An 18,723-nucleotide genomic window follows, 5' to 3' on the forward strand; every position below is an offset into this window, starting at 1 on the left:
GCCCCGCGTCCCGCCGCCGCCCGCGAGCCGCGAACAAAGAAGTGCGCCCGGGGCTGCGGGCAGCGCTCGCCTCGGGAAGGAACTTCAGAGCGGGAGAGAGGGCCAGCCGCGAGAAGCTAGCTGTGGAAATGCCGAGCCAAGAGGGGTTTCCGTGTGGATCCCTCCTAGGGGGAATATCCCCGAGAGAATGGCAGGGATTCGGCTCTTGTCAGGAGAAAAYGCGAGGCGTCTGCCCTCTGGTTTGGAGTCACTTTCATACCTGTTTATTGCCTCTCTGTTCTGTTTTTAATATGTGGCTGATTGCAGCTCAGTACCAAAGTTCCTTAGAAAAATGTAAGATTACTTTAGTTTCATCGTACAGGGGGAAAATAATGAAGAAGAGCCCTTGGTTTTATTCTTTGTTGACTGCATTAGCAAGTGACTGAATTACGACTTGCACGGAGGGTTAAAAGTGCTGTCTTCTTTATTGCAGAGCTCTAGGGGAAGATGTTGTCTCTTCTGACATCTTGCGATTGAGATACCTGAGAACAGGTTCAGTAAGAATCCAGGTTCCCGAAGAAGACAGTTATGAACGTATTGAAATAAGTCGTAAACATTTTTTTTTCCCCCTCTGTTGTGTCTACCACTTAAGAAACCGTAATCTGAAGCACTTCCTGGGCGCTTGCCCGCATGAATGAAGTCTGCAAAGCTCGCTGTCGAAACTGACCGCTTCCCAGTGAGTGGCACATGCTTGTGAAACATACGTAATACTGCCGAAGAAAAAGAAATCACCTTTTGCTATACCGTTCCCAGAAGGAACACTTTATTGTGGACAGCTTTTTCTGGATTTATATCCGAAGAGATTAATGCCTAGAGTTGAAAGGCATTTAGCACACGCTGCGAAGTTGGCTTTGCCTCAGTTTTTCCAGATGTATTGTCTCCGCTGTATACTGGAAGCACGCGCACAACTGCCCAAACGACAGATGTAGTCATGGAGCTGTATGGACTTTTGAGCCATGTGAGAAGCATAATTGAGCGCTGCTATCAGACGTGGCTTCGTGATGTCAGCTGAGCTGTGATGTGCAAGGCTAAACATAAAGCATCCGAATGGAGTGACACACATCCTGTGAAGAGGCTGATAAGTTTTATGAGGAAACTTAACAGATTGCCATGGTCTGTGACAGGCTCTGAGTGGAAGACTTTCTGCGCAAGATGAATTCCTGTTTACAGTCTTCAGGGTGTTGAAGGGGTATTTGCTGCTTATGACAAACCCAAGAGCAGAAGCTTTGTAAAATGGCTCAAACCAGCTTGCTGCAAGGAAAGCAGTTTTATTGTAGGGAGTGGGTTTTCCACAAGCTTCAGCACTGCCTCCAGGAGAAAGCCAACTGCAGCGGTAGTGCTGCCAACAAACCATCTCTTGTAGCAAATTCTGGGAATAATACTGGTGTTGTCTCTGGGAAAGGAGCCGCCTGGGGTGTCTTGTTGGTAGGAGGGCCTGGTAGTGGGAAGACAGCCCTCTGCACTGAGTTACTGTGGCCAAGCTCACCTGCAAACCTGCAAAGAGGTTTACACCGTCAAGCTCTAGCCTTCCATTTCTGCAGGGCCCAAGACTCTGACACGCTCTGYGTCGGGGCCTTTATTAGAGGTTTAGTTGCACAAATCTGCCGCAGTGGACTGATCCAGGGATATGAGGACAAACTAAGAGACCCTGCTATTCAAAGTCTCTTGCAGCCTGGGGAATGCGAGAGGAACCCTGCTGAAGCATTTAAAAGGTAATAAAAAAAAATCCCACAACAAACCTAACCAAAATAAAACTCAAAGAAACAAACAAAAAAGGCTGGCTTCTGTTTAGGCTCTTCCTTCCAAGGAGTCTATGATACAGGATGCTGTAGAACATGCTTGTCTTGCAGAATCATGGCTTGTTGTCTCTATGGATCTCTCTCAGTTCTTGTAGACTGACCATGGGAAAAATCAAACGTTGTCCTCATAGCTGGTATAAATAAATACTTGCTTTTTAAAACAATTTAATACTAATAGTGAATTTATTTACATTAATGCAGTAATACTCTCAGCTGTACCTGCCTTTTGGAAGGAGTTAAAAGTAACAGACTTCAGAGTGGAAGGTACCTAGTGATCTTTGCCTAAAGGCCCCCCTAAAAGGCAGTTTTCCTTCAGAGTCCTTAAATGGGCTTTTCAGGACCCTCACAAAAGCTTCTAATACTGGTTTCTGTCAAGCAGGAAACTGGACTAATGGATCTCTGGGTCTGATCCAGGACATCAGTTTTATGTTTGTCTAAAAATATGTGGTAGGAAGGCAATTCCTAATTAACTCCTTATGTTACTTCTTGCATATATGTATGATCATACTAATAATATATTTAAAATCTAAAAATCCATTGCTTATGGGCACTGTAAAGCATTCRGTGAATCAGAAATCTGTCAAGAGGGCTCTTTTTTTTTCTTCTTGTGATACTAATTGCATATATGTGTAAGAGTTTCCAAAGAAGGGTCACATAGGAGAATCTTCCTGAGCATTTCTAAGTGCACATCTACGAGATACATGTTCCATAGGGTCACAGTGATGGAAGACTGGGAAAGCACAAAGCTTGGCTCTAGTAGAGCTTCAACTGGCTGTGTTGCTAGTATGAAACTTTCCTTGGGCGTTACTTAAACTAAGGTGCTGTTGCACAGTGGTTGCTTTTTTGTAGTGCCTGCAGGTTTAAGGGACGGTGTCTGTAGTATTAAAAAGTCTTTGTCAGATTTTGTTCCCCCCCCCCCCCTTCCTCTTCAGCCTACCTAGGCAGGGGCTGGGTAAACAGGCCCTGGGGGTTGAGCAGCAGTGCTCAGTGGTGTTGGCAAGGTGCTCTAGAAGAACCTTGCACTTCTGTTGGCTGCTTTGGTCTTGCCAGTGAATAAACAGGATGCAGTTCTGCCATTGTTCTCAGTGCAGTGTCTTTAAAACACTCTGAATAGAYTAAACCAAGGCTAAGTCTGGATTTGTTTGTTTGTTTGTTGCTAAATGACAATGCAAGCACTAGCAGCTATTAAGGTCTTATTTTGAGATGTCTTGACTTCTGTCAACCTCCAGTGACTGAAAACAGGATGAAATTAAGTGCTTATAAACAGAATAACGGGCCAGGTATGTAGCTTTAGGCAGACTTTTTAAATTGTGGAAGAGGATTAATCTAATGATTGAATGCCTATTTTTGTTTAAAAGTCTGCTCCAAAGAAATCTTACAAATTATTCTGGCCAAGCTCTCTACTAAGCTGTACCCTGCTCTAAACACCACTGCCCTGATGCAAAGAACAGGGGCTAGGTGAATGGCTTCAGACAAAACACARCACAGAGATAGGGAAGATGACTGCAAGTCAGCTTTCTTGGGAAGATAAATTTTTATGAAACCTTTAATGATTGGCTATTTTTGTATTTAGTTCCTTGTGCAAGGTTTATGGGTTTTTACTAGAAAAATTACATGACAAAACATTTGGCGTTAGTTTTTCCTCACTCAGATTTTACAGCAGTGATGGTGAACTRCTGTTACACTGGCAGTACTAGACTGTGGTTCAGCAGCTTTGGTCAGGGAGAATTTGAGGGTGTTCTTAGGTGAATTCCGTGATTGCCTTGCTGCCCACCTGCCCTGTTTCTGAAAGCAGGTGTTGCAGTTTGCCTTTATCCCCATGTTCCAGGTTCAAGGAAGACGGGGTGCTAGCGACAAGGGGCAGTCCAGGGAATATAGGTTTTCAGCGCTGTGGCAGGGGACCAGGAGATTTCCCTGAACTTGTTCTGCTGCTTGTATGAGTCAATTGCTGTTCTGCAGACAGGAGGACCTTAACTACGCCTGCCCCAAATGTCATAGCAATTCATTGGTGCAATTTTGTTAAAATACATAGAAAAGCATAGAAAAATTATTCATCAATAAATATATCCTGAGCTGTTGTTTTGTTTTTATGTCTCCTAAGACTCCGTGCTAAGCCCTACAGTTTTCCAGTCTGGTGTATTTATATGTCCATTCTGTTAAGTGCATGCTGGTGTAATGTGAAATGAGTTCTAAAAAGGCATAACAGTGAGTTGATTGACCTTCATTTTTGTAAAGATGCTGACACGGCACAGAACTCTCATCTCAATGCTCCATTCATGTTACCTTATTCTAATTTTCTTTATTCAATAGACAAGTGTCTTTCTTTAAAGCCACTGTCACACATTCTTGCTCTGCTCCAGGCTGAGCTACATATTCATGGCCTAAAATGGAAAGCCTTCTCTTTATAAGTGCTAAACAAGATTACACTATTCTATTTTTGTGCCAATTGTCCTAGAAATAGTAAGAAAGAAACTTTTAGATGCCTTGGAAACGTGCTAGTTTGTAAGCAAAATAATGTCCATTACCCAAAACAGTTTATCTTTTTATGGAGAAGATATTCTTTAGGTTTCCCACAATTCTGGTGTTTGTRGTGATACATGAGCAATTAACTATCCAGAAAACTAAAGCTTTTTTTCCCCTTCTGTTTTAATGTTTCTCTCTCAGGGAAAAAAAAAAAAAAAAGAATGTATTTAAAATATCAAACTGCCTTAATCATTTTAGGGACAAGTGGACAACTTGAAGAGCTGGATAGGCTGCCACATCGAAATGTGTTTGACAGGCATTTGTTGCTGTTGCACTGACAGCTGAGAGGAGGTGCTACTAGTGGCAATGCTTCTGAAGTGCTTTTCTCCTGATACGCAGATCGGGAGCAGAGAGAAGCCTTAATCGTAAGGAAGGATGCTGAAGCTCAAGTTTGAGCYTTGGGTAAAAGCAAAGCATAAAGGAAGCAGCAAGGAATGTTTCAGATTCTAAGAATACCCATGAGTAATGCATTACGCTGCAATGAATTTAATTGACAGAAATCAATTATACTAGTCATACCTGTTTCGCTAGAAAAGGCAAAACCAGAATATCCCAATTTCTGCCGTATTACCTTCAGTGTCGTGGGTGGGAGTTTTCAGTTTTGTGCAGTGTTCATGCTTCTGGTGTCTGGTGCAAATACAGGTGGATATCAGTTATGCAGGGAAGAAGAGGAATTCTTATAAAGCAAARCCATAATCCTAAGCAAATGATATACATGATACATACATGATATAAAGCAAAATATTACAGAAATATTTGCCCTCATGGTTTCCCTTTATGCTTTACAGAAAAAGGGGATGACTTGGGCTTAAGACAGGAGGCAGTGGGGGAATTTGCACTTCCCCCATGTGCTGTGCTGCAATTAGAATTCGTGGAGAAAGGCAGAGCTTGATTTAATTCTCAGCCTGGACAGAGGACTGCATTAGAAGTATAGAACTCATTTTCATTGCATAGTTGATTTCTTTTCCAGCTACAGCTCTGAGTGGAAGGCATCCACTGCCAGAGTTTGAGTCAATCGCAGAGAATTTAGAGCAGCTGCCYCCTAAATAACATGAGGTAGTTGAGCTTGCTCTAAACTCACTCTCAGTGTGCATTGGTCTAGTACAAAGTTTGAGTTTTGTATAATACTTTCTAGTGGACGTCTTTGCAGTAACTTAAATTCTTGTGAGATTTTTTTACATTTTTACTTGTTCCTTATATTCTGTATTTGGGTCAGTTGTCAGTTCAAGTGCTTTTTTTCACTTGTKTCATTACTCAAAACTTTAATAAAGGTATGTATCTCTACCATTATTTTAATGTAGCATGGCCTGCTCTAAGATTTATACTGAAAAAAAGTAATGTGCAAATAATAATGTGCAAATAAAATGCAAATAATGTGCACCCACCTAACAGAACAGGAGAAAAAAAAAAAGCTGCTTAACAGAGCACATTTGTGATTGTGTAAGAACTTAATAGAAGTCTTCTTGAATTGATGTTATATCTTCTTTACCAAAAATCAATATAGTAGAAACAGATCTGCCAAATGGAATTGTCCTTCAGCAAAGGCAAAAGTATTTATTTCTTCTTCAGTACAGGCCAGTGATAAATACAATATAGAAAKAAAAGCAGTTTTGTATTTTGTTTGGAATATCCAGCAACCTGTACACTTGACTGTAAAATGTGTGGGGTTGCATAAGAATTAYGTTGACTGCAGGTATGAAGAAGGGATTTACATTGATGGGAGTTGAAAGCCTTCTTGCTTGAGTCATTGGTCTGGCCAGCATTAGGTGCTGTGTATAGGAAGTTGCTTTTACCTTTTGGGAATGCAATTAGGATGCAGAAGTTTGCAGGATTGAGCCTGTGGCGTTTCATGGTTGGCAATATAATGGAAATTTTAAAAACAGCAGAAYTTGGAGTAAAAAACTAGGATTGTGAATCCATGCTAACAGATGGTTTTTTCCCCCACCCTCTAYGAGCTTTCCGTGCTGCTTTTTCTTTCTTTCTTTCTTCCTCCCTCCTTTCTTTTCCGTAGGGCTGATGTATCACCACAAACTTGCAAATTGCAGGTGTCTAGGTGAGATTTTACCTCTGTGTAAATGATAAGGGGAAAAGTTTATTTCAACTTTGAGATTGCTTGCTGGACGGTGTAGAAAAACACAAGTTTGTTCAGCAAATGTTCTGCAATAGCTGCCCAGGGTCTTTATATCTACAGTACTGAAATGCCTTTTTTTGTTATTATTATTTTTCTTGCCATTTATCAAGCATGAATTATGGGAGGATTTTAGAAAACTGGGTGTTTATGATAACTAATCAGATGAAGTGTGAAGAAGCTGTTCTTTTTGCAGCTCCTTGTATGTTCTTTGAAGCAAGTAGCATAACTGAAATTACTGTGTGTAGACTTCTTGTAGCAGCTGATGACTGCGCTTTCTCACTGCTAAGAGCAGCTTACTGTTAACTTCATAAACTGTTTATGGAGTCAGTCTGGAAAAGGAGTGGCCAGCTCCTCTGCAGTTGCTTTCATTTCTACTTTTATTATTTATTTACCCTTTGCTTTCCTATTGCCATTAGCTGATAGGAAGGTTTGCATCCACTTCAATGGTGGAGGCCAAAGACTAGAGCTTGGGCTTTCGTGGAAGCAGGAGGGGTTGCTCTTCGTTGCTCTACAAACTTGGAGTTGTCCTTGCGAGTGAATTAACCCAGGGCATGTTCCTCTTGCTGTAGACACCTGGCAGAAGCATGAGAAGGACGTAATTTCTGATGGTTTTACTGGCACCCAAAATTCCGTGACAGCTGTAAAAATAATATTAATTTTACTCTGGAGTTGAGGTGGCAGCATGTGCTATTCAGACTAWATGTTTTTCTTTATTTTTCATTATTCCTTTGCTTCCTTTCTTTTTATGAAATGCATTCTGCAAAAGACCCTTTTACCAGGAGCTTACAAGGGCTTGAAATATGTTAAGGGCAACACACTGGAGAAAATTACAGATTCCTGAGTTCAGGCTACTGTGAACTGAAAAACTGCTGGGCTTTCTACCAATTTATTCCATAAGACGTTAGTAATGCAGTACTAATGTTATAGAAAAAAGAATACTCATTCCCATGTCTCAGCCTGTCTGGCAGTGATGGGCACSTTGTGGTCCAGTCTGCTGCGCAGCCCTTCCCTCTGCAGCTCGAGTACTGCTGCGATAGCTGCAGATTTGCAGCAGTTACAAGGTAATGCAGAACGTGGATCCTGTCACACTCTAATTTCATGGAGCTGTAAACAGTAGAAGCAAAGCCACGGACTAACTATATCTTGTTTCATGGGAAGAAAGTTCTGAATGCATAATACATGAATTTACAAGACCCTTTAAAGAAAAAAGGTATTAAACTTCACAATGTGTTTAGGCATTTACTGCAAGTAAAGTTCAAATATGTGGGTGACWAATTTCCACCTAGAGAGGTCTTTGTAGMGGACCTCAAAGTCACCGAGTCCATCTCTTTACCACAGGTAGAGGTGAGCAAGTCTGCTTTGAGGCAAATGCTGTTCATCTGCTTTTATGCTTCTCATTTCTTATTGTCAGAAAAATTTCCATGCCACCTGAGGTTTTTTTCCTTGCTATGCCCTAGGCTTGTTACTACTTAAAATATTCTCCATATCCCTGGAGAATAGATTCCGTCTTTCTTCTTTAGGACAGCCTTTTATATATTTGAATATTGTTATATTATTTTTTGTCTCTTCTGAGCAGAGTAATTCCAACTTCATAGTGTTTCATCAGAGGTTACACCTAAGAATATGGGTGTACACCTAAGGTACACCTAAGAATTAAAAACTCCTTTAGCTAAATTAAATTACCTCTAGCCAGAGRGAAATTTTGGTAGCAACATTTTAGATGGGTAAATATTTAACATTCTCCTTCTGTGCTTTCCCAGAAGTTTGTCTGTTCTACTTCTTTCTCTTAGGCTTGACCAGAATCCCAAAGCTACATGTGGCCCAGGGGAGCTTGGGGGCCCTGGCGCAAGGCTGAGTTCTGCTTGCAGTAGTAGTCCTAAGCTTTGTCAGCTAAAAGCGAGCTCACGGGGAGAAGTCTTGTTTCTAGCAGGTGCCTTTTTGTTATCATCTGATGCATTTCCATGAGCTCTTCAAGATGTGGGCACCTACAGCCTCCCAGAGGAGTGCAAGCAAGGTTCCAGCAAGGAGAGCTCGACTTTTATTTCTGCTTTCCGAGAGCCAGTTGAAGGAGAGTTGTCAATTTAGACAAACTTCTTTCTCTTGAAATTGTACGACTATGCCCCATTAACAGGAAACAGAAGAATGTCCCACTTTTCTCTCCAAAGAATTAGAGAATTAGATTTGATTGCTGCTCCAAGGGCTGTAGAGAGATTATTTTCAATCTAAGGTGGTAAAAGTTATACAAATTAGATGGAAAAATCCTTTTGTGTTTTTTTTTTTTTTTCTGAGAACTCCATGATCTCTTTGTATTGTTTTTACTGATTTCATATAATCATTCACGTACTCTGTAGTGTCTGAAGATTAAGAACTTGCACTTTTTTGAAATTAGTTTTGTGTAGGACATGGCAATATTTAGTTTCTCTGGAAGAGCAAATCTTTTGCTTTCTCTTGTTGTGCAGAAGCAGTGCATGCAGTTATTTCCAGGATGTGTCACTACTGAATCCTTTTTCATGTATTAAAGGAGAAAAAGAAACAAAGAAAAACAAAAAGACTAACTGCTAGAGAAAGGTTTGAAGTCAGGATTTTCCTACTTGAGAATTAAATACAAGGAGACAGTTGAGGTCGCCTTGTAAACCCTATCCCTCGTGGGGTTTGCAGCATCCTTTTTGGAAGTTTGTTCCTGGTGGTCTTGCACCAGTAGCGTTGTACAAGTCTCATTTTGAAATTTCACTTGAAGGGGGATGTTGGAAAGGCAGCTGTCAGTTGTGTGTGATTTAAGGGTAGACTCAGGAAAGCCTCAAGTCAAAAAACGTAAAACCATCAAACACGGGCATGACAAAACTTAAGGAATACATGCTCCTTTTTATCCTGCYCCTGTTATGTACTCAACTGTAATAGCAGAATTACAATTTTCTTTRACTATCTAATTCCTGGTGAAGAAACTTCGTGCCAAAAATACCTACCTTCAAGAACAAGGGGCTGAGGTACGTTTTAATTAGAAAYGTTTACAAAAATGGCATAATTCCTTTGGATTTTGTCAGAAAAACTGGACTGTTCTTTTGCCTCCTGTTAGATTAATATTCACACAGTGAAAGCTTAAACTTTGTGACTTTAGTGAGAGACATAAAMTATTAAAAATAACAGATAGCCTTCACAGCACCAAGTCTTTTACCACTCTGTGTAGGGAGCAGCCAAATGTAAGCTGATATCTGCAAGATCAAAAGATCTTTTGAGATCTGATGGAGAAAAATGGGGAACAAGACTGTATGAAAGAAATCAGGAATAGTGCAGAAAAATCTCTTGCATAGAATTTTGATGCTGTCTCCTGTGTGGTGGTACACTTCGAAGCTGTAAGCAATTATAGTGTAATAATGCTAGATGTATGGTAAAATATTTCTTAAATTTAACTTGCTAGTTAGAACAGTTCAGGTAATTATGAATATACTTTCTGTATTCTGCCTTTCACTTCTGTATGGTATGAGGCTGTTGATTTCTAAGTACTTACATATTTCTATCATTTACATTAGAGATTTCAACTAAATATAACACTTGTTTAGAGTCTAACTGTTCAGTAGCATGGTTTATTTTAAACTCAGATATGACAGAGGTTGGGCAGTGACCGAATTCATGGTGAGAAAAGAAAGAATATTTTGATAAGAATAAGCTCAAGAGCTTGTAAAGAATCTGCCAACTCAGCTTCTATTTCCAACTCAGTGAAACTGAAGTTCTGCAAGATAAATYGCTATTTCATAAACGCAGTCTGTTGAGAGCATCTTGACTCTGATGTAACATCTGCTGCTTGGAGTGCACATAGAACTGCTGGGTTTCTTGGAAAACGCTGTGTTCTCGTGCTCTTGTTTCCAGGCAGTCAGAGACCTGAGCGTTGCCTGAAGCTTAAGTACTTTGTGGCATGTTTCTCTTTAGGCTTTTCTCTTMAATCTTGGAGTTAGCAGGTCACGTAGCCACAGTTAGTGTTACTACAAGAGCAGGTTGTATGTTCCTCCTTCGTTGTATGGAAGCCCTGCATACAGACTGAATGTAACACCATTTAAGGTTTTAACCTTTTCAGTTTGAATTACCATAAGAAAGTTTGCCTAAGGCATTTTAATAATGACAACTCACATAGGCCTTTTTGTCTTCTACTTCTATAGGCATTAACATTTTGCCTTTAATCTATGTGGCTCAGTCTTAAACCTTGCAGGTTTTCCTGTAAGCTGTTTAGTTAGATGGACCTTCATAGCAATTTTCACTTGTTAATTATTTCCCTTCCCTCCTGTTTTCTATGCACATGTTCATAGCTTGTGCAAGGRTTTAAGTTCTTTTCCTCCTTTTTAATGAAAAAAAATGAAAAGGATTTGAAGGATTGTGAAGCAGAAAGGACTTAGTGTGTCTATGGTACTGGGAAAAAGATAGTATTTAAATATCTTCTTTTRAAAGCAGTAGTGAAGCAATGCATTGAAGAGGGTTTGATTACTTTCTTTACAGGATGGTGCATATAATACACTGGGAATGGTGAGAAACCTTCCATACTTTAGAAGGAGATGTATTTTAAATAGTTAATGCAGGAACATCTCATGATTGAAGAATTCCTTTTCAAGAAGAAAYGTATAGGCTTGTAACTATTGGATTATATACAGCGTGTTTAAAGGTGTTGCAGAGATTTTAGGTTGGTGAGTTGTTCCTGGGATGCTTGGATTGGCAATAGTGGTGTCTATAAAGAGCAGCAGAGATAGCCTCTTGGTAGATGAGAGTAAGAGAAATGGCAGCATCTTTGTTAATTTGAAGAATCAGGAAGGTGTCCCGGAAGGAACAGAACTATTTAGGCTCCCTAACTACATTTGAAAAATAACAGCAATATGGAGATGGTAGTAAAAAATGGATATAAATGAACCATACAATAAATGGAAGAAGAGAGAGTACAGCATGACTTCTGTCTTAAATAGTTAAATAACAAATCTTGCAGCTTAATTATATTAGCTGTGTTGCAGTGAATGGTGGGCAAGTTGTAAATCGCTCCGCTATTCTCTACATTTTCAAGAAGAGTCCCACAAGACATTGAAGGAGAGCTGTAGTTTGTAGCTAAAACATAGCTGACATGCAGTAAGATAAATTTGGTTCCTTGTATTACTGTAAATGCATCAAATTAAGAAAGCAGTGATGCCTCTTTGTGTCCTCTATCATTTGGAAGTAACTGATAATGCAAGAGCCTAACTAAAAATGTTATGAAGTTTCTTTTTGAGCTCCTTAAGAGTTGCCCTGCTGTGAGTGATACGTCCACCTACTAGCTTCACCTAGTAGAGACCCTTGGATAAATTTTACAGGCTTCTAATGTATTTCACTGCCAATTCTGTATGCATCAGTTTGATTTCAGTTGTTTCATTTTATATTGGCTAGTGCTGCCACTTTATTTCCTTGAGCTTCTCCTCCCTTACTCTTGTCTTTTTTGAAGGCGGGAGTGGTATTTTTCCAGATTTGCAGCACATACTGCGTGTCCCATTAAGTCAGATTCTCTAACCTCCACTTTTCTTTTTTATTTTTTTAAAATTTTTGCAAGTCTGCTATACACAGTAAGTTTTTCCAGGATAAAGAGGATATATAAAGGAACAACAAGAAGTTTACTGCCAGGTTAAGAGAAGCTTTATCTGCTTGAGTTTTGGGGAGACAAAAACAAGCCAAGAAAACCCCAAAGACCAGCACACCCAGTCTTCAAAGCAGGTAGTGTGTACCCAGGGTGATGCAAGAGGGATGGACGCMTTGGCTGCTGTTTTGTGGCGTGTGGAGGAAGAACACTGCAGGAGACACGAGTGAGGGCTGCTCCTCTGCTGCTCTGTCAGGTAGGATAGAGCGGTAGAAGATTAGGACGGTGGTTTTAACTTGGGGAAAATAAGATGGAAGAAGATAAATGATAATGCAGACATAGAAAGAAAACCGCCTTTAGTGCGTGACTAAAGGTAAAATCGTGAAAGCGTTTTTTCTTCTTCAGAGGCCTTTGTGGAAACAAGGATGGGCAATGTAGTCCTCCCATTAGTAATATGCTCGGTTTGGGGTGTTTCATGGCGGAGTGCAAGAAATTAGAAAGGCAAATATGACAACCTGACTAGTGAATGACCAAAATTGATAAGCTGGTTCCTCCAGGTAGGCAGCTTGAGAAGTGTCCATTATGAAGAAATGTCCTGCTTATGTTGCTATCAATTCACCTTTGAATTTCCCAGTCAACAATGCAATATTTTTTTTCCTTTTGAAATTAAACGCATGGTAAGAATCTGATTTTGGGATTGCCAAAGTTACTGCAGTAATAACTGTTCSTCTGGCTGCTTTTATATGGTCTGCATTATGCTACTGTCTTTTCTTATGCAGTCATGGCACAGTGGAAAATAAAATATGACTGGTTGAACAGTAAACTGGAACAGAGCCTGACGAAAGCTGCACAACTGACTGCATTAAGTGCAGTTTTCTAGCAGWCTCATCTGTGCTTTTTTGTGGCTAGTGTTTCCTTCAAGTCAACAGATATAAACCTATACAGGAAAAGCAATATCTGTTACTTCATTGTAGCRTATGCTGTACATAAATCCAGGCACAAGTAGATAATAGTCTCTCTTMCAAAACATGGAATAGTACCATCAACTTAAAATGCTTAGATGGCCGCCAGAATTTGGTTTCAGTGGTACGTTAGTGTGCACGGGTGCTGCGACTCATAGAAGAAGTTGTATTTGATTTGCAGTTATYTTTAATATGTCTAGGGGGCCAGCCCATTAATCAGAAAGTGCTTTTGATTTCATATATGATTTAAAACTAATATTTCCTGTTGCAGATACAAAGTTCTATTATTAGGGTGGCCCACTCCAGCACGTTGCATTTTGACCTCATACTTCTGACTATTTTCAGGGTAGGTTATTATCATTATCATCGGGTGCGTTATTACACGTATGGAAGAACAAGGTGCAGTACACGCAGTTCTTTCATTTCAACTAACTGATAGTATTTTTCAGTGAGTCTGGTTTGATGCTTTCATCTCCTGCTTTTGATATAAGCTGATATTTCTTTGATCGTKTTTTTTTGACCCTTTAACAACACATTGCTTTTAGATAACACATGGTAGATGACAATTCCCAGGGGTAAATATAAATAACAGCAATTTAAATAAGGGCTGGAGGCCCATGGGTGGAGGARGAGAGGAACTCGGGTTATTCACATAGGGTCATAGGAGGGACAGAGGAAGATAACCGAGACAGTTAATCAAATGCTTTCGGTGCCTTTATACTAATGGGAAAAAAGTATGGATATAAACAAGCAGAACTGGAAATCTTGGTGCACAGTCAAGGCTGATTTAAATGCTGCAAAAGACCTGTCAGGATAACTTGTAAAACTGGTATGTTAAAAAAAAAAAAAAAAAAAAAAAAGTACCTTGTTAGGAGGGAAAGGTAGGGAAAGCAAGGAGGAGTTGCATTATATATCACACAATCACACACATCTATTTCTAGTATGTGAAGATGTTACCCCTCTTGCAGATCTCTGAATAAAAGGTGCGCACTACTGGTGTGCTATTTGTAATCCCTACTTAATAGTCTGCTGATAAGTCTCATCTTTGACTGACTATGAACAAAGATACCTACTATACACCCTACCGGGCCATCCTGAGTATCKAAAAATTCATCTGCCTTGGTGTGCTAAGAGATACTGCCACACCTGTAAACCATGTCTCGCCTAAAATATGGGTCCTGACCAGCCTGATCATGTAAATTAAGCTTTTTATTAAGAGAGAAGAATACTTTTTTTAAGAGAGAAGAATAATCCAAAACATAGGACTTGGACAGGGGTGTATATATGGCTGAAAATCTTATAATGATGTAACAAGCAGAGGAGGGACAGCACTTAGGAAAGTGGGATATGTACATAGATCTGCCTGTGACCATATTTTAATGCAAAAGAGGAAAAATAAGTAGAGGAAAAAWTTTTAGATTTGATTCTTACGGACAGAAGGGAATTAACTGAGAAGAAAAACAAAAGACAACTTTTAATGAGAGCAACTGTGGTATGGTCCTAAATACAGAGTATTTGAAAAGAAGGGAGAAAGAAGGGGAAATTAAAGCCAGCACGCTTCAGGAGAGTGAATATCAGTGACCTTGGATGATTTGTGGATAAAACYTCATGGAGACAAGTATAAGGGGGAGGGAAAAAAGAAAGATTTAACTGGAAAGAACACCAAGGCCTAAACCGAGTAGGAGAGATGTTGCACGTCCAGTTTCGTGGAACTGAGCTCCTTGTCATCCACCTGTTATGCACAAGAGGGAAGTCTACAGAAAGTAAGTAGATCAACTGCTAAAGTTGGACATAAAGTAGTAATGGGAGCACAAGGGCAGAGTCTGAAGGTTCAAGGCATTGTTGATGTCCTAACAGATGTGTTCTGCTTGGTAACAAATAATTTTATTGAGATGTTATTAAAAATAAACAACATCCACCAAGTGTTAGTTCCATTTTCGTTGGAGGGCAAAACTGAGGGTGCTGGGAAGGTTGGCAAGTTCAATGACTGGATATTGCTCTTTTTAAAAACGGTGGCTTTGCAGTTGGACAGCTAACACTAATAAAATGATCAACAAAGAAAGACTACAGCCTAAAATGGGTAAAATATGGAATAGCTGTAATGTTTTCCAGTTGTTAGTGCTGCTAACAACTGTTAGTTGTTAGAACTGCTACTGGTTGTCTTCAAATAACTTCTGGATGGCAGAGTATTCAAAGACTTGAAAGAACAGAACAGATATTTAGCATCTCGCTTTAAAAATGGTAGAAAAACAGTTGGGGCATTATAGGCAGACTAACTTGATCAGGTAAACTGCTTGTAAGCAGCTGGAAGAAACAGTTGAAAACCATCTAACAGGGTACGGTGTGGCTTGTTTCTGATAAATCTAATCTGATTCTGTTCTCCAACAGTGTAATAGCACTTGTGGATAAGGAAGAGGCAGTAAATGTCATGTTTTGATTTCAGAAAGGCTTTGATGATATTTATATGACATTTGCATAAACAGGCTATGTTCTAGGTAGAAGTGTRTTTAGCTACATGTGAAATGAGTTGAGTAACTACCCAGTGAGTAATTATTGTTGGTGTGTTTGGGTGCATCGGGTCGCATTTCATAGAAGTCTGCCCTGGGTTTGTGTTTTAGCAGTGTTTTCCTCAGTGACCTGGCTGACTAAATGGGAGGAACAGGTTATAAGTTAGGGCCAGTATCAACTTCCTCGGCATGACACTTGTGTCKCCCTGGTGAACAGGACAAGAATAGCCTTAAATTGCAGAAATACAAGTTAAGGTTAGAGCTGTGGGTAAGGGAAAAGCTGTTTCTAAGGGTGAGAATGTTGAAGCGCTGAAATAAGTTGCTGGGGGAGGGAGTTGATCGTTGGTAGGTTGATATTTGGATGTGTCTAAGAAGGCGTTAGTTGGGCTGATGTATTTCTGGAGTGATGACCGAGTACCTCTTCTGGTTTTAGGCAGGAAAGTGGACTAGTGACTGCTCAGTTCCTAAAAACAGAACTTAGGGATTAAATCACTATTTTGAACTACTGCATCTAGGAAATCATTTGTGTTTTTCCTGTGCCCTCCCACTTTTTGCCATTGGTAGGGGATGCAGCTACTGCGTCTTAGATGCACAGTTAGAGCGTACTTTGTAGGCAGCACGCCTCTTGTTAGGTGAAAATATTCTTAAGGTTTGTATTTTGTGTGTTTTCTGGTACATCCACTAGTCTGTAGATCTGTGAGCAGTGCTTTATAAGCAAGAATCACTTATATATTTAYGGGGGCTAATAGGAGGCATCTAATGAGAGCCCAGTCTCAGCTTCTGTGCGACTGTTGGCGCTGAGAGGGTGGTTCTGTGAGGAGCTTTTGTGCTTTCTTGTGGGGCTACAAATCTGCTTCACGGTTACCAATAAAATTCAGGTTACTACAAGACATTGTGAAATGAGGCACTGAATTATACAGCAAGGCCCTTCTGCTGTGCCCAATAGACCGCCTCTGTCTGGAAAGACCATAGCCTAAATTTATCTTCATGCCTCGGTCTTGGAGCTTCCCGAATAAGCAATTCTCAATTTAATTTTTGTTTTCTGCTTTCCAGCTCATTCTTCATAAAACTAATTTCAGTTGGTTACAACTGAGCAGTTCCGCTTTCTGTGCAGCCCCTGAGTTTTCTGAAAAATCAATAGTTGACTTAACACGCTAATGTATATTATGAGATAGTGCACAAATAGTGAGTATATAATCTCAGTATTGTACTTTGTGAGAAGGTCATAAATAGTTACAGATGCATGTTATCATGTTGAAAATTAAGCAACAGCTACTCCAATAGGCTGATTGAAGCCATATGTGAATATGCAGGTAGGTATGTAGAGCAAAACCAGACAGTTTAACTTTCCCCATATTTAGCAATATGTTCTGCATTGCAGCATTTTAATTGTAGAAATACTTTCAAGTTTCAAAACCACAGTATTTTCAGAATGGCATTGCCAATCGAGTGCTGTATGTGTGCGTGTGTCTTTTCTGGAATATTGTAAACTCTGTTATCATATTCTGACCAGCTGAACAACTGGTAAGACACAAAGCACACACTGTGCGTGCTACAGGTGCTGGGCTTTATCAGTAAAATTTTGTCTTAATCTATAATTCAGACCCCCCTAATCATTCCTGAGAATGGATTAACATCCAGGTAAATAGACTGTTGTTATCAGTGATCCGTAGGACATAAATGCTTTGTTACAGGGCAAAGTAAAACCCACTAATCTAAAAACAGACCTGCAATGATCTCTCTTTCATTTTCAGTTCTGTAGGAATTCAGCTGCTGGAGGTGTTCTCAGAAAGGTTAGTACTTATCAACCAAGCAGCTGCARTTGTCATTTTTATCGGAAGAGGAAATTACCTTTTCTTCTTTTATTGTGACCTGTATGTCCTATTCAGTTTGAAAAACAAAAGGAAGAAAAATTCAACTCTCTCTAGCTACACACACACATAAATGTAGCAGCATCTTTCTTCTGTTACCTTAATCTTCAAAAATGATTTGGATCAAAGGTTCCAATGTCCAATTTTGCAGTGTAGCAAATAGTGCAGAAGTACGGGGCATTCTGGTCACATAACAGGGAGAGCACTGTACAGTCTCTCTCATGTATCACTTTCTTTTTTAATAAGGTTGTACTGGCATTTTTTTTTTTGTTGCCAATAGAACAGTAAATTCAACCAAATCCCAGTGAATCCTGTTCAACTGTTCAAATCCCAGTCGAATGCTGAKGGCAGTTAACCAGCTCCGTCGTGTTGCTGGTAATTAGCTATTGCTGTAAATAAAACACACCACATATCTCACTGGTAACGAATGCTGGTGGTTTGGSGTTTGATTCTGTTTTGTTTTGAAACACAGGTGGTCTTTAGAAGCAAAGAGTTTATTCAGAGATCTCATACTGAGGTGCTAGTGATCCCAAGTGTAGGAATCTCCACTTTCATAACAGAATATGGGAGACAGATTAGTTTAAGTATAGCACGATAGCAGCCTTGGTGATGAGCATCATTACTGCGAGGCTGGTAGCCCCATTTCTAAGCATCGCTTTGGGAAGTATCCRTTACTGCTGTAGTGTTCGTCATGTCCTGTAGGCTTTTTCCTTGCAGTGCTGCTAAGGAGAGCCTGTTCCTTCCAACCTCATGAAGTTTGTGCAGCCATTGAAATCACAGCCCCAACAGATCCAAGCAATGACACTGCACATTTGAAGTCTGGCCCACAGGACAAAAGTACACTCAGTGCAATGCTTTTATGTTGCCACCTAAGGGGAAAAAAGAATTTTAATGGAAGAAAAAAAATCCAAATATCGCAGCTTCAGGAAAAAAAAAAACAACAAACATAAGTGAGGACTTAACTCTGACCTTTCTGTGCACCAAAGTCAATCAAATACAACCATAAGAAACTGGGCTTTATTATTTCCTTTGCTTCTAAAACTGCTCATGAACTTCTGTCTGGTGTCTTTTGGTGGGCACCTGTTTTGACTTTGTGGAGGATATGTTTTTAGGAAGTAGGTGCATTCCAGTGTGACCTGAGGCTGTGTGTACAGCACCGTGCTCCTCCTCCAGCCTGCTGGATATCCATAGTTTTGTGGAGGCRATTGCACCTACTGCAGCCAGCTGCTACAAACTGTAGCAATTAAGCAAAATACTTTTTTTCCCCCAAACATGACACTTTTTTTGACAGTATTCCCAACAAGTAAATACTA

At 40.0% G+C, this 18,723-nt stretch overlaps 1 protein-coding gene across 1 annotated transcript in view; it reads left to right on the forward strand.

Annotated features, from left to right (window-relative positions):
- Positions 1-18,723, forward strand: part of ANKRD50 (ankyrin repeat domain 50) — a 54,724-nt gene that overhangs the window by 18,146 nt on the left and 17,855 nt on the right. Inside the window, exon 4 of the mRNA XM_026051952.1 lies at positions 473-1,751. Coding sequence (XP_025907737.1) covers positions 1,273-1,751 — 479 coding nt within the window. The 5' untranslated portion in view covers positions 473-1,272. The remainder of the gene's footprint in view (positions 1-472; positions 1,752-18,723) is intronic.

Source organism: Nothoprocta perdicaria, unplaced genomic scaffold, assembly GCF_003342845.1.
Source record: "Nothoprocta perdicaria isolate Ctin4 unplaced genomic scaffold, notPer1 scaffold_81, whole genome shotgun sequence".
Lineage (NCBI taxonomy): Eukaryota > Metazoa > Chordata > Aves > Tinamiformes > Tinamidae > Nothoprocta > Nothoprocta perdicaria.